Source organism: Strigops habroptila, chromosome 2 (genome assembly GCF_004027225.2).
Source record: "Strigops habroptila isolate Jane chromosome 2, bStrHab1.2.pri, whole genome shotgun sequence".
Taxonomy (NCBI): Eukaryota; Metazoa; Chordata; class Aves; order Psittaciformes; family Psittacidae; genus Strigops; species Strigops habroptila.
In genome coordinates, this window is record NC_044278.2 from 122,149,258 (window position 1) to 122,175,057 (window position 25,800).

Genomic DNA, 25,800 nt, shown 5'->3' on the forward strand with positions numbered 1-25,800 from the left:
AGGAGAGGAGAGGAGAGGAGAGGAGAGGAGAGGAGAGGAGAGGAGAGGAGAGGAGAGGAGAGGAGAGGAGAGGAGAGGAGAGGAGAGGAGAGGAGAGGAGAGGAGAGGAGAGGAGAGGCTGACTGGTGTGCGGTGGGTGGAAGAGCACCGGTGGCTGTTGGAAGCGCGACTGTGGCACTGGGAGGTGGCAGAACAGGCCGAGGTGGCGGTTGGAGGAGGGACGGGGATGGGGATGGGGATGGGACGGGTGGGAGCTGCGGAAGGGGTGGTGTGGGATGACAGGGAATGCCAGGGGACGGGAGGAGCAGGTAGGAGGGGACTGGGGTGGCCGGGGGTGGTGGATGGAGCCCGGGGGCAGTTGGAAGATGGTGGCGCAGGGCCGGGGGCCTGCAGGGTGAGGGGCTATGGGGGGGACAGGGCAGGGAGGACCCCAGGGACAGTGTGAGAGCAGGAGAGGGGCTGGATGGGGGCGAGAGCAGCGGCTTGGGAATGGGGGGTGGCGGCAGCTGTGGGGCCCGGCGGGGGGCGGAGGGACATGGGAGCAGGGCCTGAGCATGGCGGAGGGGATGGAAACAGGGGGCAAAGCTGGGGCGGGATGAGGCCAGGGCGGGATGAGGACGATGGAGCGTCCCCACAGGGCTGGCACGGGGATGGGGACCAGGCACTGCAGACCCTCAGGAGGAATGTGGGTCACGGCACTGATCCTGCTGCTCTGCACAGGTAAGGGAATGGGGCACGGGAGGGTGGAGCAGGGATGGGGGGTGGGATAAGAAGTGGGATGGGAAACGGGCAGAGGGATGTGCAGGGCAGGCATGAAATGACCGGAGATGGGGGCACACATGGGGAAACACATAGGGGGGAAACACGGAGGACACATATGGGATGCCGGGACACAGAAGACAACAGGCATTGGGATATGGGATGGGAGATGCAGGCTGGGGACATGGGATGGGGGACATGGGGACCTTGGCCAGTGTTGGGGGATGCATCCCAGGGCATATGGGTGGAGGATGTGGATACAAGGGCAGAGATGACGATGGGGGACATGGACAGGGGATGCAGGATGGGTACAAGCATGCAGGTTGAGCAGGGGCTCAGCACCCTGTAACCACAGAATTCATCTCATTTTCCCCTTTTTTATAACATGTTCTCTGGAGTTGCTGGTCCTCTTCAGTGGGTTTGTATCCTAAGCTTCATTATGAGCCAGTGGTGACAGCAAAGAGCTGCTCAACCACCTCCTGCAGCCTCTCACTGAGGAAATGTGGACACACAAAACCTAAACAGACCCAATCTCTCAATGTTTTCACTTAAAGCCCTCCTCCTGCGCTGGGCAAACCTTCACTGCTTGGCGTGATTAATGCTTGGCGTGATTAATGCCTTTCATCCCTCACTGCAGAACCAGCCTCAGGTTCTACTGAAGCATCACAAATCGTCTACTCGGAAGTCACAGTGCCCCGGCGGCTGGAGGCGAAGGAAGGCACCTTCCCAAAGGTCATTGGCTTTTCCAACCATGGCTCTAGAGCATGGACTGTGGGTGGGTGCCAAAGGGAGAACAAGGCGAGGAGATGGCTCCAGCTTCCCAACCAAAATCATAGAATTGTGGAATGGTTTGGGATGAAGGGACCTTAAAGCTCATCCAGCTCCAACCCCTGCCCTGGGCAGGGACACCTTCCACTAGAGCAGGTTGCTCCAAGCCCCTGTGTCCAACCTGGCCTTGAACACTGCCAGGGATGGGGCAGCCACAGCTTCTCTGGGAAAAGTCTGTGCCAGCGCCTCAGCACCCTCACAGGGAAGAACTGCTGCCTTAGATCCAACCTAAATCTCCCCTGTTTCAGTTTGAACCCATCGCCCCTTGTCCTATTGACAAAAAATCAGGTTACAAAGTGTTTCCACTCTTGGATTAATATCTGGAATTAACAAGTGCTTTGGCTATTCCAGGGGCGCAGGTCCTATCTGATAACAGCAGAAGGACACCACCACATTGTCCATCTGACACAGGCAAAGTAAGGCTCTACTCCAGCTTCCTTCCTCTGTGATTTTCTGCATGGGCCCATCCCAGGGAATGTTTCTGCTTTGGTTCTCAGGAATCTGATAGCCAGGGATATCCCAGTGTTCAAGTACAGTGAGGAAGGAGACCTGATCACTGAGTTTCCGTATATTCAGGTAAGTTTAGGTCAGGGTTGCATCAACAGCCAGGACTAAATGACCCTTCTCCTCATCATCATCTCATTCTAATATACCCATGGATCTAAGCAAGGAGTGGATTTCTGTTTGTAAAAACAGGTTAAAAACTGTTAAAAACTGTAATTTTCACAGTTCGTTTAAAAAAGCGAAGGAAATTGTAGAGACACTGATAAAAAGCGGAAGAACCATTTCAGCGTCATCAGCACATTGATTTCCCTGCCAGATTATTAAAGATTTTAAAGTACTTTCAGTCCATCAAAAGTCCATCTACATTTTGTGAGAAATCACAAAATAACCCCCCAAAAATCATCATTATGCAATGATCATAGAATCATGGAATCATGGAATGGTTTGGGATGAAGGGAGCTTAAAGCTCATCCAGTCCCAACCCCCTGCCATGGGCAGGGACACCTTCCACTAGAGCAGGTTGCTCCAAGCCCCTGTGTCCAACCTGGCCTTGAACACTGCCAGGGATGGGGCAGCCACAGCTTCTCTGGGCACCCTGTGCCAGCGCCTCAGCACCCTCACAGGGAAGAGCTTCTGCCTCAGAGCTCATCTCAATCTCCCCTCTTTCAGTTTGAACCCAAATGATGAGCTCTCAGTCTCCTGCCTTTTCCCTTCTGTGCATTCACTCTTTATTTGTGCACATGAACTACCCCTTCAAAGAGGTCAAGGATGGATCTGGGGAGGGTTTGGTGTCCTTTTACTGCTGTAGGGGCCTTTTTGACCTGGGCACGGGAGGTTTTCCCACCGCCTGAAGCCACATTTGCACCTTGCAGGACAACTGCTACTACGAGGGGATTGTGGAAGGCTTCCCGGGATCCATTGTCTCCCTCAGCACGTGCTTTGGGATGAGGTAGGGCTCTTCCCAAGGGAGAATGTGGGGTCAGCACCAAATCAATCATAGAACCATAGAATGGTTTGGGTTGGAAGGGACCTTCAAAGCTCATCTTGTCCAACCCCCTGCAATGAGCAGGGACATCTTCAACTGGACCAGGTTGCCCAGAAGCACATGATTAACTGGGATGGGGATTTATATTCCCTTTTTAAAGCAGGTGCCCTCACTCCTTCATGGTGCATCTCGCTACTAATATTCAACAAACAGAGCTGAGACATCTTCTAGCATTACAGGTTTTACACCACCTCCATAGAGATTTTAAGGCACCATTTCCTTAGGAAAACCTTCTGGGATTCCAGCTCAGTGTTTGATGAAGCCATGTTTTCCTATTGGGATACACTCCCCAGTAATGATGAACATTTTAGGGCTGTATAACTCAAACCCTGGCAAAATTAAGACCCAATGAGACTCTCTTCTAAGACCAGGCATGAGACTGAGCTTTGACAGACTTTCTTTCTCAAACACCACCCCCCAAAAGGTGTCCAAATTAAGTCAGGGTTTTTAGGATGCACCTATTAGGAGATGCAGCCTATAGCAGTGTCCATGTGGGGATAAACAGCTCTTAAAGGTGGATTCTCCTTGGGACAGCTTTTATTGCCTTCTCACTTTCATTTAATACATAGAATTCAGCAGCAGCTTCTTAAATCTTTCCCAAGGCTGCACGATTGCTCTCTCAAGGCTGTCTTATGCATCCTAAACCTTGGGCCCTATGACCCTTTTGTCCCATAAAAAGTCTTTTAGGTGAGCTCCTTGTATGTTCTCATGGGATCCCTGCCCATAGGAGCAGTGATATGAAAGAGATAAATCTTTCCATACCCTTCTTTCAAAAGAAAACCAACATAAAATATGGGCTGATCCCAATAGCCTTGAACTTCAGGGTGGCTCCTGGAGTTCACCTCTCTCACTGACCCCTCTGTTTGAAAACCCACAGTGGAGTTCTGCAAATGGGAGACCTGAGGTACGAGATCGAGCCCCTGAAGAACTCCACAACGTTCCAACACCTCATTTTCCGACGGGAGCTGGAAGGCAGCTCCCATCGGCTGTGCCAAGTGTCTGAACAGCACAAGGACCATCTGCACACGGATGGAGAACTTGCAAATGGGAGTCGTAAAATCCACACTATTGAAGTAAGGACTCATGATCTGCTCGTGTTGATGTTGCACGTTCCTGTGTGTAGGAACAGGTTATGTTAAATGCTGGGAGTGATCCAACCATAGCATCATAGAATGGTTTGGGTTGAAGGCACCTTAAAGCTCCTCCAGCTCCAACCCCTGCCACGGGCAGGGACACCTTCCACTAGAGCAGGTTGCTCCAAGCCCCTGTGTCCAACCTGGCCTTGAACACTGCCAGGGATGGGGCAGCCACAGCTTCTCTGGGAAAAGTCTGTGCCAGCGCCTCAGCACCCTCACAGGGAAGAGCTTCTGCCTCAGAGCTCATCTCAATCTCCCCTCTGGCAGGTTAAAGCCATTCCCCTTGGCCTGTCCCTCCATCCCTTGTCCAAAGCCCCTCTCCAGGTTTCCTGGAGCCCCTTTAGGCACTGGAGCTGCTCTAAGGTCTCCCCTTCAGGAGCCTTCTCTTCTCCAGGCTGAACTGACGCAGCTCCTGCTCCTACACCTTATGTGTCTGCTCTTCTTTTCCCTCACTGAGCAGGAGAATACATTCCAGTCTCATCACTGTTCATTGTACTTCTCTGTTGGAGTTGACCCCAAACCTGCCAGCACGCCATGTAAACCACAGGCTGGTGGGATAGATGTTGAGCAGCTTCTGCTCCGGGTCTGACTCTCTTGGGACTTTATTTAACCCATCTTTACATCTCAGCAATAAAGACCAACAACCGCCCTCTCTGTGTCTTTAGCAACCTTATAGTACCAAATATAGTACACCTTATAGTAATCAGATCTAAACTCTACTGCCCCAGTTTGCTTAAATCACACCGAAAAAGAGTGTTAGTGATGTTCAGATTCACCCATCTGCTGGTTCTTTGCTCTTCAGAAACACACTTTCCACGCTTGCAATGAACTCAGTTTGTTCTGGCACCATTTGATATCGGATATTCCTGATCTCTTTCCTTTTGGATACAAAACCAGTTTATTTGCTTTGATTGGTGAATGCTGTTCGAGCTGGGGAGGACTTTTGTCATCGCTGCTCCTGCTTTCAAAAGACCTGAGATAAAGTGTTATTTCTGTACCTACGAGCATGGGTTATTTATAGTGACAGCCTGGCCTGTGCCAGCACCTTGTGATTGCACTCGGTGGAAGAAATAAAGAGCGACATTCAGAGATGCTGCCTCCTGGGAGGAACACGAAGCACTGAGGTGAAAGGATTACTGATCAGCTCCCATGGAGGAAATACGGTTTTCTACATTGCTACAACTGCACTGACTTTACTGAGAAGCCATCAGGGAAAGAGGATGATTTATAAGAGTAATAATAATAAAGTGGTATTTGTTCACCAGGAAAGAGCCATCAGGCCCTCATGCTTACAACAACTTGAGCAACAGCATTTATTTAGCCATATATGTTTCTGCAGCAGCCAAAGCAGTTAGAGTTGTCTCTTTGAGAGGCAGCAACTCCTCCTCCTCTCTTCCACCACCAAAACTCCTTGGAATTACTCAAGAGTTGTCTTCCTCATTCCCATCCCAGCCAGTGCCAAAGCTGCCACCAAGGCTTGCGCAGGGTCAGCTCCTTTTCCTCCTTGTTATTTGACCGTATCTGCTGATTTTGAATGCTCTCAGTGCCTCACTCTCCCCATCAGAGATGGGATAATATCGTCATGGAGCAATACCATGCTCAGAGGAGAGGAACAACCCCCCACGTTACCCATTATCCAACTGCAGTTTGTTAAGGATTCAAAAGTGGCCTGAATCCTTGTAGTGAGTGGATTTGACAGGAGCAATGCCAGGTAATCCCATTATCAAGAAACCCCCACCTACAGCCTTGTTCTGTCTCTGAATCTCTCTGCTCTCACCCCAAGTACACGTTACACTCATCAATCCTTCCCTAATGCGCAACTGCTCCATGTTCTTGTACTAAAGGGAAAGTCTGGATTAGTCTGAGTGATGCCTCTTTGGTTCTCTGCAGTGAGGTGGGAGCTTTCAAGCTCCTGAACCTACCTCCGTAACCACATTTGTTCTCTTGCAGGAGGTTGGTGGTCTCAAGCCGGTGTCCGTGCCTGCAAGATACTTGGAGCTGGCTCTGATCACTAACAGAGAGCTGGTAAGCATGAGGAATTAAAGCATGGGATTCTGCTGGATTCAGTCCTTGGTGTCCAGCATCAGAATGCAGCCTCTTCTCCCCTTTCAGTTTAGAGTTAAGAAGAATAATGAAACCCTGATGCTCCACATGTTCGTTTCCATAAGCAACATCCTGAACACGGTGAGTTTTAATGATGTGCTTAAATACAGTCACTGCTCCATCGGCAAACTACCCTGGGAAAGAGATGAGGGATTCTCCCTACAACTGCCTGACAGGAGGATGGAGCCAGGAGGGGGCTGGTCTCTGCTCCCAAGGAACAAGGGATGGGACAAGAGGAAACGGCCTCAAGCTGCCCCAGGGCAGGTTTAGATGGAGCTGAGGAACAATTCCTTCCCCAGAGGGTGCTCAGGCATTGGAACAGGCTGCCCAGGGCAGGGCTGGAGTCACCGGCCCTGCAAGTGTTCACAGCCCGTGTAGCCGAGGCCCCAGTGCCAGGGGTTAGTGGTGGCCTTGGCAGTGCTGGGGAGCGGTTGGACTGGATGAGCTTAACGGTCTTTTCCAACCTGGTTGATTCAATGATTCTATCTGTGCCTGACTTCAGCTACTCTACCAGGATGTGCTCCACAGCACTCTAAAACCCACTTCAACTGTTAAAAAATTGCTTCAGGTGTAGAATCAGAGAATAGTTAGGATTGGAAAGGACCTTATGAGTGAAGTCACTTTAAAGATCATTTTGAAATCTCCCCTTTAAAACACTTGATTGGGAATACAGGTTATTGTTACTAAAAGCTTTCTGGTAGCTCATTACCATCTCCCATCTCTTCACCTCCTCCAAAACAGCACACGGGCAGGGACACCTTCCACTAGAGCAGGTTGCTCCAAGCCCCTGTGTCCAACCTGGCCTTGAACACTGCCAGGGATGGGGCAGCCACAGCTTCTCTGGGAAAAGTCTGTGCCAGCGCCTCAGCACCCTCACAGGGAAGAGCTTCTGCCTCAGAGCTCATCTCAGTCTCCCCTCTGGCAGGTTAAAGCCATTCCCCTTGGCCTGGCCCTCCAGGCCCTTGTCCAAAGCCCCTCTCCAGGTTTCCTGGAGCCCCTTTAGGCACTGGAGCTGCTCTAAGGGTTCCCCAGCTCTCTCAGCCTTGCCAGCTCTTGCTCTCCTCCAGGTTTACAAGCGCATGAAGCTGCGCATCGTCATCAGCGCTGTGGAGATGTGGATCGGATCGGACCAAGTGGCCACGTCCCGCAGCCTGGCCCGGACACTCAGGTCCTTTTCCACGTGGTCTCAGAAGCAAGCTGCTGGTCGCATTAATTATGACAACCTCCAGTTCCTGCTGTAAGAGATCTGCCTTTTATCACCCCCCTCACAGACTTGGCCACGGGGAGATAAGCAGAGAGCAAGAGCATTTCCATCTCTTCTCCTTTTGACACATATATGCTGATAAGTCTTTTGTGCTGGTGGTATCTCATGGAAAAAGAACACAACAGCTTCATCTAATGTACCAATCAGCACATATTTGTCATGTAAATTGCTACAAGAATTCATTCTTCCCTTTCACTGTCCTCTGTTATAGTTCCCCCACACGCACACACAGTGCTCAGCTCATTTCCAACTCTGATACACTTGACTGTAACTGAATTATTCTCATCTCATTTTAACTTCTTACCCATTTTTATACATACAAGCCACTTGTTTTTGAGATGTAATAACTCATTGTTATACGGTTTACAACTCAAACCTCTTTGCTAGGATGAGGATGTTTGATCACTTAGTTCACTCTTTTGCTTTTTCAGACCTGGCACCTTGTGTCTGTTTTGTCTGTTTCTTTTTCCTTCATTTTGGGGGGAAGAAACCTTCTGGATAGTCAAATATAGATATATATGTACATAAATCTATGTGTATATATATATAAAAAAAAGTATTAAATATTTTTCTTTTTCAAATTCAATGTATTATATTGCCAAATCTTTTACAAATCATTCTGAATAATTATATCTAATTGAAATAGCCCATAAGCCTCCCTTCATTTTAAGTAGGGGGGAGGCCAATGAGTTTATAAACCATGGCTCTGCCTCCTTAATATCACCACTAGCACGATGCATTGTGCTTGCACACTCAACCACCCCATATGGGGGTCCCACGGGAGAATGGGTGATGCTGGGCTTTTCTTTAGGAAGGAAGCTCTTTGTCACCTCAAACCATCATTTTCCAGCTGTAATTCAGGTGATGTATCCCATTACCAAGACAAAGTTGTTCTGCATTTCTTTAACGTTCAAATCTTCCCACTGCAGTGGCCAGAACTACAAGGAACGGGGATTTGCCTGGAAGGGGACAATGTGCAAGCCGAATTCCATGGGTGTTGTCTCGGTAAGGGGAGATCTTACAGGTTTGTACTGCCTCAAAATCAAAATAAACCTTCTATATTCACAATGAACCTTAAGAGCCAATCCTACATAACTCCTGGGCTCAGGCTTTCATCCATTAGGAGGTAACACCAAAACTGCATCTAAAGGAGGTGATGCTGGACTTAGAATCATGGAATCAACCAGGTTGGAAAAGATCTTTAAGCTCATCCAGTCCAACCGCTCCCCAGCACTGCCAAGGCCACCACTAACCCATGGCACTGAGGCCTCGGCTACACGGGGTGTGAACACTTGCAGGGCCGGTGACTCCAGCCCTGCCCTGGGCAGCCTGTTCCAATGCCTGAGCACCCTCTGGGGAAGGAATTGTTCCTCAGCTCCATCTAAACCTGCCCTGGGGCAGCTTGAGGCCGTTTCCTCTTGTCCCATCCCTTGTTCCTTGGGAGCAGAGACCAGCCCCCTCCTGGCTCCATCCTCCTGTCAGGCAGTTGCAGAGAGCGAGAAGGTCCCCCCTGAGCCTTCTCTTCTCCAGACTAAACCCCCCCAGGTCCCTCAGCCGTTCCCCATCACACTTGTGCTCCAGGCCCTGCACCAGCTCCGGTGCCCTTCTCTGGCCCCGCTCCAGCACCTCAATGTCTCTCTTGCAGTGAGGGGCCCAGAACTGACACAGGATTCGAGGTGCAGCCTCCCCAGTGCCCAGCACAGGGGGACAAATCTGGACCTGAAGGTCCCCACATCACCATACACTGACATGGGAAAATGTGGCTCTCTGGTTCTTCTTCCCACCTGCAGTTCCCTGGCAATGACACCGTCAATGAGGTGATGACACTCGCCCACCAGATCGGGCACAGTTTGGGCTTTGGCCATGACGACTCAAAAGAGTTTAAAGACAAACACTGCAGCTGCAACTGCACCCAAAGAGGATGCATCATGCGATCAAGCCCGGGGTAAGTGCCACAATGCACAGCTTTATTGGGCAGAGGCAAGATATCTCATAGAATCCCAGACTGGTTTGGGTTGAAGGGACCTTAAAGCTCATCCAGTTCCAACCCCCTGCCACGGGCAGGGACACCTTCCACTAGAGCAGGTTGCTCCAAGCCCCTGTGTCCAACCTGGCCTTGAAATCCTTCTCTTGGTGCAAAGAACTACTCGTCTCTGTTTCATTCTCTGCAATGTAATGAGGACACAGGCTCCATGGAATCCAGTAACATCAGCATTAAACCAGCCATTTCAGCAGGGTCACCAAGTTCTGCTTCACCCCATGATCACAATCATAGAATGGTTTGGGTTGGAGAGGACCTTAAGATCATCCAGTTCTAACTCCCTGCCATGGGCAGGGACACCACACACTAAACCATGTCACCCAAGACTCTGTCCAGCCTGGCCTGAACACTGCCATGTCCTCCTACAATGGTCCTCCTATCCCATCCACCTGGAATTCACCTCCTCAAGGGGAGTGAGCATCCAGCACACAAGGGCTGGGGTGAAAACCTCAGCAAGACAGAGCACTGTGTTCCATGGCTCTGATCCTTCAGCTTTTGCTGTCATCCATTCCAATAGGAAACTTATCCTAACCCACTCATTAAACTTAGAGGTTTCCAGACCTCTCACTTTATCCCACAGTTCCTCCAGAATTCCTAAACACTGATGAAGCAACATGTTCAGTTGAAGCATAGAACACCAGGTTGGAAGGAACCTCAAGGATCATCTGGCACAACCGTGGTACAACCTTGGAGTTGAGTTCTTTCCAATTTGGCTACAGTAACTTCCATGCCCATATTCATCTATGGCTGCCCCATCCCTGGCAGTGTTCAAGGCCAGGTTGGACACAGGGGCTTGGAGCAACCTGCTCTAGTGGAAGGTGTCCCTGCCTGTGGCAGGGCGTTGGAACAGGAGGAGCTTTAGGGTCCATTCCAACCCAAACCGTTCCATGATTCCATGATTTATATATTAAAAAGAGAGAGGAAAGAGGCTTATTCCCCCTCAAACTGTCCATATTCCTCTTTGCCAGTTAATCTATTTGTTCTTTCACTCCATCAATTCATTCATGGAGATGGTGTGATTATATACATCAATGGTTTCTCTTACAGAACTTGCTTGGCATTCAGCAACTGCAGCTCAGATCAGTATTACAATGAAGTGAAAAGGAGCAATAAACCCTGTCTCCTCAACATCCCACCCTTAAAACCAGTTCTCCTTGAACACTGTGGCAACGGCGTCTTGGAGAAAGGAGAGGAATGTGATTGTGGCAGCGATGAGGTGAGCAATTTCCTGCAGCCGAGGTGTTCAGAGGCCTCTCCATGTCCCATCCACATGGGAAGGGGTTTTCCTTCTGGCTCTGCTAATGTTCATGTTTCTATTTATGTTCTTTATTGACCCTGAAGTCAGTGGGAAAAGTACTTTTCAGACACACTTGCACATTGGTACCTTCTCAGCTCTAATTTCAGCATCTGTGCAGTTGTGACACTTTGGAATGTTGGAGTTTTCCAGTGGAAATTCTTGTTTGTGTTTTGTGCGATCATTATTTGTACAAAGCTGCTGTCAAAACCCAGCCTTTGCGCTGACATTTCCCCCACAGAGTCATTGGTGTGTGTTAGATCCAGGCTTGGGTTGAACATCCTGCACCTTCCTGCTAAAGTGGATTCACCTGCTTTAAGAAATTATAGTAGGAGAACCCAAATCCTATCAGGATTTGGGAGATGAGGAGAGGAGATGAGATGGAAGTACCAGTGTTTAGAGGGAAATGTGAATTGTTTAAAAAACATCTCCATAAGGTGCATTTCCCTCACCTCCAGAACATCCAGAGCTTGAAGAGCATCAGAAAACACCATTTTCCCTTTCACTTCCTTTAATTCGGTGTCTCTTAAGCCAGAGAAAATGATCCAGGTAAGAAACCCTCATACTGAGATGATACGGCATTGTGTCCTTCCAGGAATGCCTTCAGGAAGGATGCTGCTCCCCCTCCAGCTGCATGCTCATGCCAGGGGCTTCTTGCTACAGAGGTGAATGCTGTCACCATTGTCAGGTAAGTTTTAACTGCTATTGGCTTTGTAAGGGAGGGAAAAGCAATGACTGAATTGGGTTTCACAGCTGTGAGGTGCTCTAATACTTATTCTCTGTATTTCTCACTATATGTGGCTTGAAAATATCATAGAATCATCATGGAATGGTTTGGGTTGGAAGGGACCTTCAAAGCTCATCCAGTCCAACCCCCTGCAATGAGCAGGGACATCTTCAACTAGATCCCCTTGCCCAGAACCACATCCAATGGCCTTGAATGTCTCCAGGGATGGGGCATCCACCACATTTCTGGGCAACCTGTGCCAGTGTTTCACCACCCTCATTGTAAAGGATTTCTTCCTCATATCCAGCCTGAATCTCCCTCTTTTAGTTTACAACCATCACCCCTCATCCTACCACAACAGGCCCTGCCAAAAAGCCTTTCTCCCCTCAAGAGCAATATTAGACCTCAAGAACAAGATGCAACTCTTACATTCACTTCCTCAGGAAATAAACCCTTCCTGGTCATCCTGTTCTCCTCCTGCTTTCCAAACTCAACCAAAGGAACACCTCATAGGTTGTTCTCTAATACTTTTAATGAGGTTTGGGGCACTGGTTAAGGCAGGACCTGAGACTGCAGGACTGGAGACTGCTCATGCTTAGGTAGGAAACAGAGAGCTTAGAAGCACCAGATTAGGTCAGACCAAAGCCATCAGCAGGAGCAGCAAAGAGCAAGGGTGAAGACAGAACCCACTAACCCAACAAATGCATTGGTGCCATGGATCCAACATCCAACGATCACAAGTGTGACTGAAAGGAAGGAGGTTCTAAAACCTCATTTCTATTCCTGCTGATTTTGAGCTTTTAGGGAAAATCCAGCAACATAGTGGTTGTGGATTCAATGAACCAAGAATTCCAGTTTCCCTGCTGGAATATGAGCAATCTCCATGTGTGATGGCTCCATTTCCATAGGGCAGCAAGGACTTCAGTCCTCCAGTCCTTATTCTGTCTGAATCATTGCAAATTCAAGTTGCTGTTCTTCATCTCACCCTTTTGGGGCATTTCCTAAGCTCTTGCCACAGGGGTGTCAGTAAATTGGGCTAGATCCTGTGGGAAATGAATCCATCCAAAACTCATTTGGGGCTTTTCTTTACAGTTTTATCCAGCAGGAAAAATCTGTAGAGACGAGGCGAACATCTGTGACCTCCCCGAGTACTGCAACGGCTCCTCAGCGATCTGCCCCTTGGATACCTTTAAGCAAGATGGAACCATATGTGGAGAAAATGACCACTGCTACGATGGGCACTGCCACAGCCATGAGGCACAGTGCAAAGCTTTATTTGGCAAAGGTAAGATATCTCATGGAATCATGGAATGGGTTGGGTTGGAAGGGGTCTTAAAGCTCATCCATTTCCAAACCCCTGCCACGGGCAGGGACACCTTCCACTGGAGCAGATTGATCCAAGCCCCTGTGTCCAACCTGGCCTTGAACACTGCCAGGGATGGGGCAGCCACAGCTTCTCTGTTCCAATATCTCACCACCCTCACAGTGAAGAATATGAACATACAAAAGTCTTCTGTAACTAAAACCATGGTTCCTCTGTGACCTTACCCCATTTATGAGCAGTTTGGAGAACCCCTGCACATGAAGCCAGTAGCATTTCTCATGAAAGGCATTGCTGGGAAAGACAAGAGTATTGATAAGGCAGAATATTTTTGTCTTCATTTCCACATGGGACATCAAACGCATTGTCACACCAACATTTACATGGTGCTATCAGCATGTGATAGCAACAGTGGCTATCAAGATCACCAGCAGTGATCTTGGCCACCTCTGTAGGACAGCTGGGCAATGGGTTTTGAGAACATTTTAGATGTTTGAACACTTGGGAGCCCTGCACTGGCCTCAGGCTCTCCGTCTTCTCCCTCAGTCCTCTGGTACTTCACGAACATGAAGATGCTCTGACAAAACTGGAGTCTCCTGGGTTAGAAATGGTTCTGCCTTATTGAAACCCACATCTCTGAGCTGGTTCTGACCTCTAACAGGAATGGAGGGTTCCTGACATGGGGTATAATGGTAGTGATCCTGGTTTGGGAGATACAGTGACACAGCAAGTTACAGACTTACAGAGAAAAATAGGATTGGGAAAGAATTTAGGCTCTGAATCCAATCTATGTTCCATATTATTCTGCATAAATGACCATGGTCCATGCGACCATTGGTCAATGTCTTGGTGGCAAATCTCTTCATTTAGCCCCTTCATTCTCATATTGATTATTCTGGAACAGAAAAGGACCAGGACATAAACCACGGCAGGTTAAATGCAACCACAGAAATGATCCAGAGGGATAAAGGGATGCGGATAGTCCCTGCTCCTCCGTGAACATTTCCTTTTGCTCCCCAGCCGCCAAACGTGCCCCACTGAGCTGCTTCCTGGAGGTGAATGTCCGAGGTGACCGGTGTGGGAACTGTGGCTGGAATGGGACACACTTCACTAAATGCCTGGAAGAGTAAGTGCTGGATATTGGTGTCCATTGGGAATGTCCCCAGCAGGAACTTGTGCTCATCACCCCTCGGCTTTCCCATGGGACTCCTTGTCCAAAGGGAGTCTCCATCTTCTCTGCAGCCCCCCTTTAACTCCTGGCACATGGGACCAGGTCTCCCTGAGCCTTCCCTTCTCCAGCTGAACAGCCCCAGCTCTCTCAGCCTTTCCTCACACGCTGCCCAGCCCTTGGACCATCTTTGTGGCCCTTCTCTGGGCCCTCTCCAGCCCATCCACAGCTTTTCTGTGCAGCAGGACCCAAACTGAGCCCATATTCCAGGGGTGGCCTGACCAGCGCTGAGCAGAGTGGGAGAATGACCCCTTTATCTCTGTGGTGATGCCCTTGTTGATGGCCCCCAGTTGGGTTTCTTTGCTCAGCTGCTCACTGCTCACTCCTATGGAGCTGGTGTCCCTCAGGTCCTTTTCCCAGAGCTGCTCCATATGAGCAGATCCCAGCCTGGGCTGCTCCGGGATTGGGTTTTCCCAGGTACAAGACCTGACACTTGTCCTTATTGAACTCCATAAGGTTCAATAGTTTCCATACAGTATATAAAATGGGAAAACACATGGAATTGGGGGTCTAAATGACAAATGGAAGTATCTCTGGAGAGATACACCAAAGGGCTGCGCTGATGTGCCCAAGGCACTGACACCAACTGGCTTAAAAGAGTCTGTGTGGATGCCATATAAGTGTCTCAACCTCAGAAAAGGGGTGTTTGGATGCAAAGTGTCCAAAAGGATTGTCCCTGCACATCTGGAACCTCTGACCATGGGTTGCTCCGAGTGTGTGAGCTGGAGTGGGTTAAACCTGTACCAGTGTGTGCACCAGCACCATGGATCACCATATCCCAGATGTCCCCCCGTCTGTCTGTCTGTCCCAGGAACGTGCTGTGTGGAAGGGTGCAGTGTGTTAACATCAAGAGGGTACCAGTCAGGGAGGATGGTGAGACCGTGGTGCAGACCGCCATCGACAACATGCTCTGCTGGGGACTCGACTTCCATCTGGATCCAGACACTCCCGACGAGGGGGCAGTGAAAGACGGGACCTCGTGTGGTAGGAACAAGGTACCCTGTGAACGCTAGGAGGATACATGGATAATGCAGGAACGGAGATGAAATGGGAGGATTTTGGTCCTAAAGGAGATGTTCTTCGTCTCCAATCCAAACCTCATCGTGCCTTATGTTAAAGCCTCCTTTGGCAGCTGAAAAATAACATCTTGTATTGGTTTTGTGTGGTTTTTCCCTCAGATTGAGTGAACAAATACAATAATTGGTATTTTTTCCCCATTAGAAGGGAAAAGAAATAGATTTTGTTCTTCTTCTGAAGCTATAACCAAAGCCAAAGTTTGTTTGTTGTGCATACAAAAGAATTAGAAGTGTTGTTCCGAGAACAGGACTCACTTCTCCCCTTTGAGCCACACTGAAGACCAAATTCCTGTCGAGATTGTGACATACTAAAGGATGAGATTCCTGCTATCACATGGCAGGGAAAATATTCTGAAGGAAAACAGAGGTGCTGCGTTCCACCAAAAGGGAATTTGCTCCTGAGGGTTGGCTTTGGTAGAGTTCTCCTTTCAGGAGACGTGGGTTTCACATCACCAAATCCAAACATCCATTCCCAAAAGAACTCATTTGTAAGGTAAAACGTTGAAAATACATCTCCTTCATACTCTTTCTGTTCAGAGGAGATGAGTTTGTGCCTCATAAAGCCAGGAAGATGCCTCCAAATTATTCAGTGCACAAACAGAACATCTTCTGTAGTTCTAAAGTCTGGTTCACACCAAGGTGTGGACAGGACAAGACCAGAGCCACAAAGTGCTGGGAGCTGGGGAAAACGTGTTGATTTCTATACAAAGATCAGGATGGCTGTGTCCAAGAGCCCACCCAACCCAGAACCCTCCACCAGCTTCAGGCAGGTACCCAGGGAAGGGTATGAACAGAGCAGGCACATATGGTCCTTGCTACTAGCATTGGCCCTACCTTCAGTTATGTTTAGCTCTTAGTTACTCAGTTCCTTTGGTACAAGTGGTTCCTGTGCACTTTGTCACCCTCAATGGGTTTGTTCTGTCTCCCCTTTGCTTTGCCTTGACCCTGGAACCCAAGATCTTTATTTTATGCCTCCCTAATGCTTGTTTGGAGAAAGAAAAGCCATGAATGGCACAAAATGACTCATTGAAAGGACTTGGCCTATTGTTCCTCACTGCTTTTATCTGTCCTTTTATCATCCCATTAATCCCAACCTGCCTCTTCCTGCAGATCTGCATGAACAGGACGTGTGTTGGTGCAGCTTTTCTCAACAATGATTGTGGGGACACCAAATGCTATGGCAGAGGGGTACGTAGAACACCTCAAAGTATCCTTTGAATAATAGAGCATGAAGCGTCAATTGGCCTCTCAAAAGCACTATTAGAAGTCCAGAATCATTCCTGGTTCAGCAACATAGAGATTCATTTGGGTTTCACCCCTGACTGAGCTCTGACCACTCAATATTCTTCTCTTGGTTACTTTTACCCTTTTACTTCTTTGTTCCCTTAAATGACATGAAAACCAACTTCCACATCACAACGTTTCATCCTTCACTGCACCCGTCAGTGCTACTGAATGTAACATGGGTGGAACTGGAGAGATCATCTAAAAAACACATGTTCAGGTCCAGAAATTCACTTTCCTTACAAATACCACAAAGATGCCCCATTTTCTACACCACTGGCTGCACTTCGTCTCATGAACAACCTACACTTGGGACATTAATGCTGGCAGCATTGTTTCACATGTGGATATCTTTATGGCCTCACTTCCAATAGCTGCCCCTTTCCAGCCTCCTGTTACAATTCCTGCCCCCTGCCCAGACAGGGTCACCCCACCACATTCTTAGTATCATAGAATCAACTGGGTTGGAAAAGACCTTTAAGCTCACCCAGTCCAACCATTCCCCAGCAGTGCCAAGGCCACCACTGCCCCATGGCACTGAGGCCTCGGCTACACGGGGTGTGAGCACCCCCAGGGCCGGTGACCCCAGCCCTGCCCTGGGCAGCCTGTTCCAATGCCTGAGCACCCTCTGGGGAAGGAATTGTTCCTCAGCTCCATCTAAACCTGCCCTGGGGCAGCTTGAGGCCGTTTCCTCTTGTCCCATCCCTTGTTCCTTGGGAGCAGAGACCAGCCCCCTCCTGGCTCCGTCCTCCTGTCAGGCAATTGCAGAGAGCAACTTGCTGCACCCCATGAGAGGTTCAGCTGTAACAGACCATGAGTGAGAACCAAGGAACACAGGAGGTGAGTAATCCAGCCTGGACAGACGAATACACAACCAAGGCAGTCATGGTCCTATCTTGAAGGAAAACACCATCTTACACCTTCTCTACTCTGTCATCTCTTCCTTGCCGTCATTGTAGCACCTCTTCCAACAGGATCATCACCTCAGTGATGGATCAGGGACTCACAGTACCCTCACTTGGCCAGTGTAGCAGACACCTAATGATGGGTACAAGCCCCACAGCCCCCAACAGCCTGTGACGAGGGTCACTGGTCCATCACCTCTGCACAAAACAGGCTGAACATTGCCACAGTGGAGCTGAAGGAGAGTAACAAACGCATCTCAGGACACAGACTGCACCCAGCCTGGCTCTGCTTGGGGGTGCTGGTTGATGAGAAACTGAAAACGAGCCGGCAGTGTGCAGTCACAGCCCAGAAACCAACTGCATCCTGGGCTGCATCAACAGGAGCATGACCGGCAGGTCATGGAGGTGATCCTGCGCCTCTGCTCTGCTCTGGTGAGACCTCACTTGGAGTATTGTGTACAGTTCTGGGGTTCTCAGCATAAGAAGGACATGGAGCTGTTGGTGCAAGTCCAGAGGAGGCCACGAGGATGAGCAGGGGCTGGAGCAGCTCCCGTATGGAGACAGGCTGAGAACATTGGGGCTGTTCAGCCTGGAGAAGAGAAGCTGCGTGGAGACCTCAGAGCAGCTTCCAGGGTCTGAAGGGGGCTACAAGGATGCTGGAGAGGGACCTTCATCAGGGACTGGAGTGATAGGACAAGGGGTGATGGCTTCAAACTGAAACAGGGGAGATTTAGGTTGGATACAAGGCAGAAGTTCTTCCCTGTGAGGGTGCTGAGGCGCTGGCACAGACTTTTCCCAGAGAAGCTGTGGCTGCCCCATCCCTGGCAGTGTTCAAGGCCAGGTTGGACACAGGGGCTTGGAGCAACCTGCTCTGGTGGAAGGTGTCCCTGCCCATGGCGGGGGGTTAGGAGTGGATGATCTTAACGTCTTTTCCAATCCAAACCATTCTATGATTCTCTGCTGTGCTCACAGCCTCTGCCCAGGGACAGGCAGGGCCACCTCACGACCTCTTTGGGTTTCATGCCATAAACCATGTGTTTTCTTTCAGGTGTGCAACAACAACGACAACTGTCACTGCGATTTCGGATGGGCCCCTCCAGACTGCCAGCTGCAAGGGTCCGGAGGCAGCATTGACAGCGGGCCACCTCCTCCCCTGCACCGTAAGCACCGTGGGCTGGGACCTCCCTGCACATCACGCTGCCCGTCTTAGCTTGATGATGATCTCAGAGGTCTTTTCCAACCTACTTGATTCTATGATTCTATACTTAAACATCACTTCAGACTTCGTTCTGGCATCTCTGTCCCTTGCTACCTTCCCTTCCCGATTCCCTTCCCTCTTCTCTCTGCACTTTCCCCCCTCTTCCCTTCCTTTCTCTTCTCCCTCTTCCCTTCTCTCCTGTTTCTCTTCTCTTTCTCTGCTCTTTCTCTTCCCTTCCCCCTTCCCTTCCTTTCTCTCCCCTTCCTTTTATCCCTTCCCTTCCCTCCTCTCCTCTCTCTGCTCTTTCCCTTCTCTCTCTTCCCTTCTCTTTTCTCTTCCCTTCTCTCCTCTCTTCCCTTCTCTCTCTTCCCTTCTCTCCTCTCTTCCCTTCTCTCTCTTCCCTTCTCTCCTCTCTTCCCTTCTCTCTCTTCCCTTCTCTCCTCTCTTCCCTTCTCTCCTCTCTTCCCTTCTCTCTCTTCCCTTCTCTTTTCTCTTCCCTTCTCTCCTCTCTTCCCTTCTCTCCTCTCCTCTCTTCTCTCCTCTCACCTCTTTTCCACCACTCCAGCTGCACTGGCCTTTCCTGGCTCTCCAGTCTATTCCCAGGGCACCCACACGAGCTGCAGATCGATTCCATTAAGCCCAGAAGCCCAGCAGCCAGCTCACGCTTCAGTAAGATGCTTTATGAGGGGGGTCATTCTCTTAGGAGCACCTTCCTCTCCTCTTAGAACCCAGCAGAGCTCCACTCCTGAGGGGCAGGAGATAAACACACACGGTCCTGTACCATGCACTCATTCAGCAGTCCGCAAACCCAGCAGCACCTTCAAGCTCTTCCCAACCCTCTCTGCTCATCACTTCTGCTGCTGAAGAACTATTAGGTCTTTCTGCTCTTCATGGGACCAGCCCAATGCCAGGTTGCTCAGGCAGTAGCTGGCACAGCACAACTCTCACTCTATTGAGCAGGTACCAGTTGATGTCAAATAAGCTGTTCCTCAAATATCAACCCACTGTGGTATTTCACCTCTCATACACTCAAAGCCAAACCATTCCATGATTCTATGAAGGATACAGCACTGAAGGAAAGGTAACGTGAGCTGAACACCTCCTTAATGTAATGGCTTAGGCTTCAGTGTGCCATCAGTGTATGGATAAATCATGGAATCACAGAGTGGTTTGGGATGAAGGGAGCTTAAAGCTCATCCAGTTGCAACCCCCTGCCCCGGGCAGGGACACCTTCCACTAGAGCAGGTTGCTCCAAGCCCCTGTGTCCAACCTGGCCTTGAACACTGCCAGCGATGGGGCAGCTCCAGCTTCTCTGGGCAAACTACACTCTTCATCTGTGTGTCCTTACCAGGAACCACATGGGAAACCTTCCTGCCTGTTCATTATGCCCACAAAGTCCTTACCATGCACTCCCTTGGTGTTTCCAAGTCCATACAACACTACTTTATTCTCTACACTGAATACCTCAAGGCTTTTTATTGCTCCTCAGAAGGGTAAGAACAATGGCAGCTCCCAAGCAGGGAGTGCTGGAGGTCCTTTGGAGACCCAGCCCGAGAGCAGAAGTTAGAGACAATCAGAGAATCACAGAACACCAGGTTGGAGGAGACCTCAAGGAACATCTGCTCCAACCTTTCCAGGCACAGCATGACCTAGACTAGATACCCACCACCCTGTGCAGCCCAATCTTAACAATATCCAACACCGGGACGTCACCACTTCCAAGTGAGCATCTGCTGGTCTGGGGTTGTGCACTCAGGACTATCTGAACATCTGTGACAAAGTGTTGTTCCCACCATAGCTCTGCTGTGCCTGGAAGGTGTGCACAGGGCATCATGAGCATCATGGTCTTTCTTTCTCTCTTCCATCCCAAGCGTTCACATTTGCAAAGAACATTGTCAAAACAGCTGGAATGATGCTTTTCTTCATCCTGGCCTTCCTGCTGCACAAGAGGGCTGCCTTCGCTCGCTGCATCCGCAGGTGAGTCCATCTCCACCGCATCACCAGGTAAAACAGAGGCACATTCCACCCTTTCTCACCAAGGTTCTGAGCATCCCCTTCCACGAAGAGCCTTTATGTTGGGTGTTCAAAGGTGGCCACCCCTCTTGTGAACCAGGTTCCTCTGGTTTCAAAGAGAACCTGCAAGGTAATGCAAGCAAATGGGCTCTGATCCCTGAGGAGAGCTCTGCCACAGCTCGCTGCCTCTCGTCCCAAAAGGGCAGCTCCAGCTTTAAGAGGTTTCAATCCTTCCTGGCATTTTTGGAAGGTTTTCCAAGGACATTCTAAAACTAAAATTGTGCAATTTCAGGATATTTAGTCCTGAAGTTCAGCTTTTTCTAAATGGTTCTTCCCTTTTTATTCTTTTGGGATATTCAATCCCATTTTCTAGCTTTTTCCTTTGATTTTTCCCTTTTTTGGTTCACTGAAAAATGCAAACAAAAGTTGAAAAAGATAGATTTTAGAAGAGTGGAAAAAAAAGAAAAGGAAATCTTTTACAACAGTGTTTGAAGGATAAACAATCTCTTATCCTCTTACTGGTTTGCACATTTTTCCCAGGTCAAACTGGTTTATAAGCTTAACTGAAAGAACATGGGAATGTAACTGCAGACAGGAAAATCACAGAATCCCAGACTGGTTTGGGTTGGAAGGGAGCTTAAAGCTCCTCCAGCTCCAACCCCTGCCCCGGGCAGGGACACCTTCCACTAGAGCAGGTTGCTCCAAGCCCCTGTGTCCAACCTGGCCTTGAACACTGCCAGGGATGGGGCAGCCACAGCTTCTCTGGGAAAAGTCTGTGCCAGCGCCTCAGCACCCTCACAGGGAAGAGCTTCTGCCTCAGAGCTCATCTCAGTCTCCCCTCTGGCAGGTTAAAGCCATTCCCCTTGGCCTGTCCCTCCAGGCCCTTGTCCAAAGCCCCTCTCCAGGTTTCCTGCAGCCCCTTTAGGCACTGGAGCTGCTCTAAGGGCTCCCCAGAGCGCAGCAGAGGGGCAGGATCCCCTCCCTGACCTGCTGCTCACGCTCTGGGGGTGCAGCCCAGCACACGGGGGGGGGTTCTGGGCTCAAGCACACACTGAAGCTGGGTCATGGGGAGCTTCTCCTCACCCAACACCCCAAGTCCTTCTCCTCAGGCTGCTCCATCCAGTCTCCCCCAGCCTGTGTCTGTGCTGGGATTGCCCTGACCCAGGGGCAGGACCTTGCCCTTGGCCTGGTTGAGCTCCGTGAGGTTCTATGGTCCCACCTCTCAGCCTGTCCAGGTCCATGTAGATCCCATCCCTTCTCTCCAGCGTGTCACTGCTCCACACAGCTCCGTGTCATCACAAACTTGTTCACCATCCCAAACCAGAAAATGAATGGTCACATTCTCCTTGATGATCTCTGCTTCAGATTTGTTGGGCTCATTTATTCTGCCAATAAGCAGGAAAAATCCACATGGAGATTTGTTCTACTCTGTGCAGCAAGACTGTGCTGGTACCCAACTACCACCTGTACTCCCAGTTTAGGTATCTCTACCTCATGTTATAGGCTCCAGAGCAGATACAATGAATGCTTTCCCCTTACCACAGTGACCTGTGGTATCTCTGGATCTAATCTCAGATCAGGATTTACCCTTACGTGAGATGAGGTAAGAGACGGGATTTAACTCACCCCATAGCTCTATTTCCTTGTCATTTTACATCCCCATGTCAGAGAACAAGGAAACCCCACCCAATGTTCCTCATAAGCTATTTGTCCATAAACAAAAGCAGCTGATCCTGCCTGAAACCACTGTCCAAAGTCCATGTTCACTGAGCACTTGATGTTATAGGTATCGTAGGTGGCTGCTTAGAAGAAAGGACAAAGGATGGAGTATCACTCGTTCTTCTTCTCCGAAAGATGTAAGTGTGTTCTCCCATCTCCAAGGTAAAATCCACGTTCTCAAAGGGCTTTAACTTCTTGGTACCTTCCAAACTTCCTTCTCCTTTCACAGTAATTCTGCTCCCCCAGTTCTTTTCAGTGCAAGGTGGAAGCTGCCAGTGAGGACCCAGCCAAAGGGTGCAGCATCCCTGCAGCAAACTGGTTGGGTTCATGACAAAAGGCAGTTTAGGGTAAGAAACAGCATGTTCCTACAGACAGACGTGCTTTCACTGACAGCTTCATGATGGCAGGGCTGAAGGAAGCACAAGCAAAGTGCCAGCCCCTGTCAGAAAGCAGGAATTTTGCCTAGACTGGGACAAATAGGAGATCTCTCCCAAAATGAGCACTATGAGGTGGCAAACATGACCTTGTCCTGCAGGAAGGGTGAAGCCTCTGTTCTGGTCCTGCCGTGGGGCTCTCCTGCTGTGGTGCCTGGTGCTGTTCAGTGAGGCTGCTCATTCCTCCAGGCACGTGGCTAAAGCTGATGTAGTTTGTTCAGATCAACTTTTCCAAGGAAAAGTTCCTTGGAAAAGAAATATAAATAAACAAAATCCTGCTGCTTCTAGCTAGAAGAGCAGAAGAAAGCAGCTCAGGAACCAGAGCAGAGAAAATAAAGTAGGGAAGAAGAGCAGATGGGGTCTCACCTCACACCACATGCACAGGGATCACTCATTTGGGAGGCCCAGAGAAGAGCCACGGGGTGAGAAACTCATGGTCTCCAAGGAAAACCTGGAAACACGGGTTGTGTGATTTGAACAGGTGATTGAGGGGAGATGGGATAATAACCCCCAAACCATTCAAGGCAACCACATGTGAGACCTCTCCTTTTAGGCTGATTGTGGACAGAACAGGGACACCTTCCACTGGAGCAGGTTGCTCCAAGCCGCTGTGTCCAACCTGGCCTTGAACTCTGCCAGCCCCCAGCAGAGAGGTTTTGAACAAGTGAACCTAAAAAGAGAGATGAGGAAGCTGCTTTTTCTATCAATAGTTCGTTAAATATGTCTGTCATTGTCACGAGCTGCTGATGAAATCAACACTGAGCATAATGCAAAGGAGATTAGTCACATGGGGAGATAACAGGAGCAATCTAACCTTCAGCAGAGCATTAGCATAACCCACAACATGAGTAAGAGGAGAACACAAGAGGTAGTCTTGGACTGACATCTTTGTATTAGATGTCATCTAATACATCACGTGTGGCCTCTGAACACCACAGGAGACCAGCAATGAGAGATCTGATAAAATGATGGTAAATTAACTCCATTGAGGTGATGCGATTGAAGAATTTCACTCCAATTTTGCCAATGTTTTAAGTGAGAAAAGCCCTTGAAGACAGAAAACATAGTTAGGAATAGCAGGGAAGTGCTGAGACACCAGGGCAGGGGTTAGAAACTGCAGCCCAGGGAAGAGGAGCAAGGAGAAGAGGTGCCCTGGTCACATTGGCAGGTGATACACCTAGAAATGGAATCATGGAATGGTTTGGGATGAAGGGAGCTTAAAGCTCACCCAGTTCCAACCCCTGCCCCGGGCAGGGACACCTTCCACTAGAGCAGGTTGCTCCAAGCCCCTGTGTCCAACCTGGCCTTGAACACTGCCAGGGATGGAGCAGCCCCAACCTTAACACCAAAACAAGCTCCATTCAACCAGGACGTGCATCACTAACCCTGACCTTTCGCTTCTCCAGCATGACCTGGCAGAGGATGAGCTCTGAGCCCGAGCGGAGCCTCTCGGCAGGACACGAGGCCCCGGAGGGCTGCCGGAGCCGGGGCGCAGCTCCGAGAGCAGCCTCGCGCATCGCTGCCTCTGCAGGAGCTGCAGGAAAGCTTCGTTCTTCCCAAGCCCGACACGTTCATTGGCGTTTGTTCAGCTTTAAACAGCAAAGTTACCTTCGAGGGGTTAAACAGGGTTTGTTCTTGTTTCTCTGTACAATAAACAGCTTGTTTTCAGGAGGCAGGTGGAGTCCACGCTCCTCCAAAGGGTTCCAGCTCTGCTTCCTAGGAATTTTATTCTGGCAGCATTCCTGGTCATCACTTTACGGGCCCTACAGTCTCCATAGGGATGTGGCAGGACATATCTCAACAAGGGGTTGGTGTTGGGACTGATCCTGCTTGGTGACATGGATTGAGCACCCTCAGCACCTTTCCAATGACACGGAGCTGTGTGGAGCAGTGACACGTTGGAGGGAAGGGATGGGATCCACAGGGACCTGGACAGGCTGAGAGGTGGGACCATAGAACCTCACGGAGCTCAACCAGGCCAAGGGCAAGCTCCTGCCCCTGGGTCGGGGCAATCCCAGCACAGACACAGGCTGGGGGAGACTGGATGGAGCAGCCTGAGGAGAAGGACTTGGGGTGTTGGGTGAGGAGAAGCTCCCCATGACCCGGCTTCAGTGTGTGCTTGAGCCCAGAACCCCCCCATGTGCTGGGTGCACCCCCAGAGCGTGAGCAGTAGGTCAGGGAGGGGATCCTGCCCCTCTGCTGCGCTCTGGGGAGCCCTTAGAGCAGCTCCAGTGCCTAAAGGGGCTCCAGGAAACCTGGAAAGGGGCTGAAGGAAGGGGTCTGACCTCCCTCTTTCCATTCTTGTTTTCCCAGCACTTCATAGGATCATGAATCCCAGACTGGTTTGGGCTGGAAAGGACCTTAAGATCATCCAGTTCCAACCCCCTGCCACGGGCAGGGACACCTCACACTAGCCCATGTCACCCAAGGCTCTGTCCAACCTGGCCTTGACACTGCACTTCTGCCTCCGTACCTGCGTTAGCCCTTGATCTCTTACTCACTTCTGTGCCTTCAGCCCTGAAGTAGCCCTGATCACAGAGTTCAGACAGCACAACCCATGTCTGAACCCTCCATGTCACCCCTTAAGCACTGCAGGAGCCCAGGAATCCTCCATACAAACCCCCCAAAACATCTCCGCTCCTCCCTGACAACACCGACACCACAGTGAAAATGAGAGGGAACCAACCAACCCCGAATGCCAAATAACACAGGAGACACCGCACAGGGTCAGAGATTCACACCCATTTCCGTACAAACAAGGTGTTTTTCTGATTATTCCAGAGCCACCTCAGAAGCTGGAGGCTGCCACCTTCCAGTGCTGTGGAAAACAGGCACAGGCTGCCTCACAACACCCGCACGCCAGCGAGAGCTCAGGCAGAAGGCAGAGAAAGCACAATGATAATAAACCCCCAGTTATCACC

At 49.9% G+C, this 25,800-nt stretch overlaps 1 protein-coding gene across 1 annotated transcript; it reads left to right on the top strand.

Moving 5' to 3' along the window:
• Positions 1–620: 620 nt before the first annotated feature.
• On the top strand, positions 621–18,725 carry LOC115604468 (disintegrin and metalloproteinase domain-containing protein 9-like). The gene is made up of 18 exons (XM_030477592.1): positions 621–720; positions 1,397–1,491; positions 1,939–2,003; positions 2,085–2,163; positions 2,964–3,040; positions 4,014–4,251; positions 6,241–6,297; positions 6,385–6,456; positions 7,443–7,612; positions 8,569–8,644; positions 9,430–9,584; positions 10,728–10,896; positions 11,570–11,662; positions 12,794–12,986; positions 14,043–14,148; positions 15,062–15,245; positions 16,437–16,514; positions 18,564–18,725. The coding sequence occupies exons 1-18, from the start codon at positions 621–623 to the stop codon at positions 18,723–18,725; spliced, it is 2,169 nt and encodes a 722-aa protein (XP_030333452.1).
• Positions 18,726–25,800: the final 7,075 nt, after the last annotated feature.

What these genes read in the sequence shown, in the direction of transcription:
- LOC115604468 (XM_030477592.1), top strand. Translation starts at nt 621, where the DNA reads ATGGAGCGTCCCCACAGGGCTGGCACGGGGATGGGGACCAGGCACTGC. An exon ending in GACAACCTCCAGTTCCTGCT is followed by an intron (nt 7,613 to 8,568) that starts GTAAGAGATCTG and finishes TTCCCACTGCAG; the next exon opens with TGGCCAGAACTACAAGGAAC. An exon ending in TTCACTAAATGCCTGGAAGA is followed by an intron (nt 14,149 to 15,061) that starts GTAAGTGCTGGA and finishes TGTCTGTCCCAG; the next exon opens with GAACGTGCTGTGTGGAAGGG.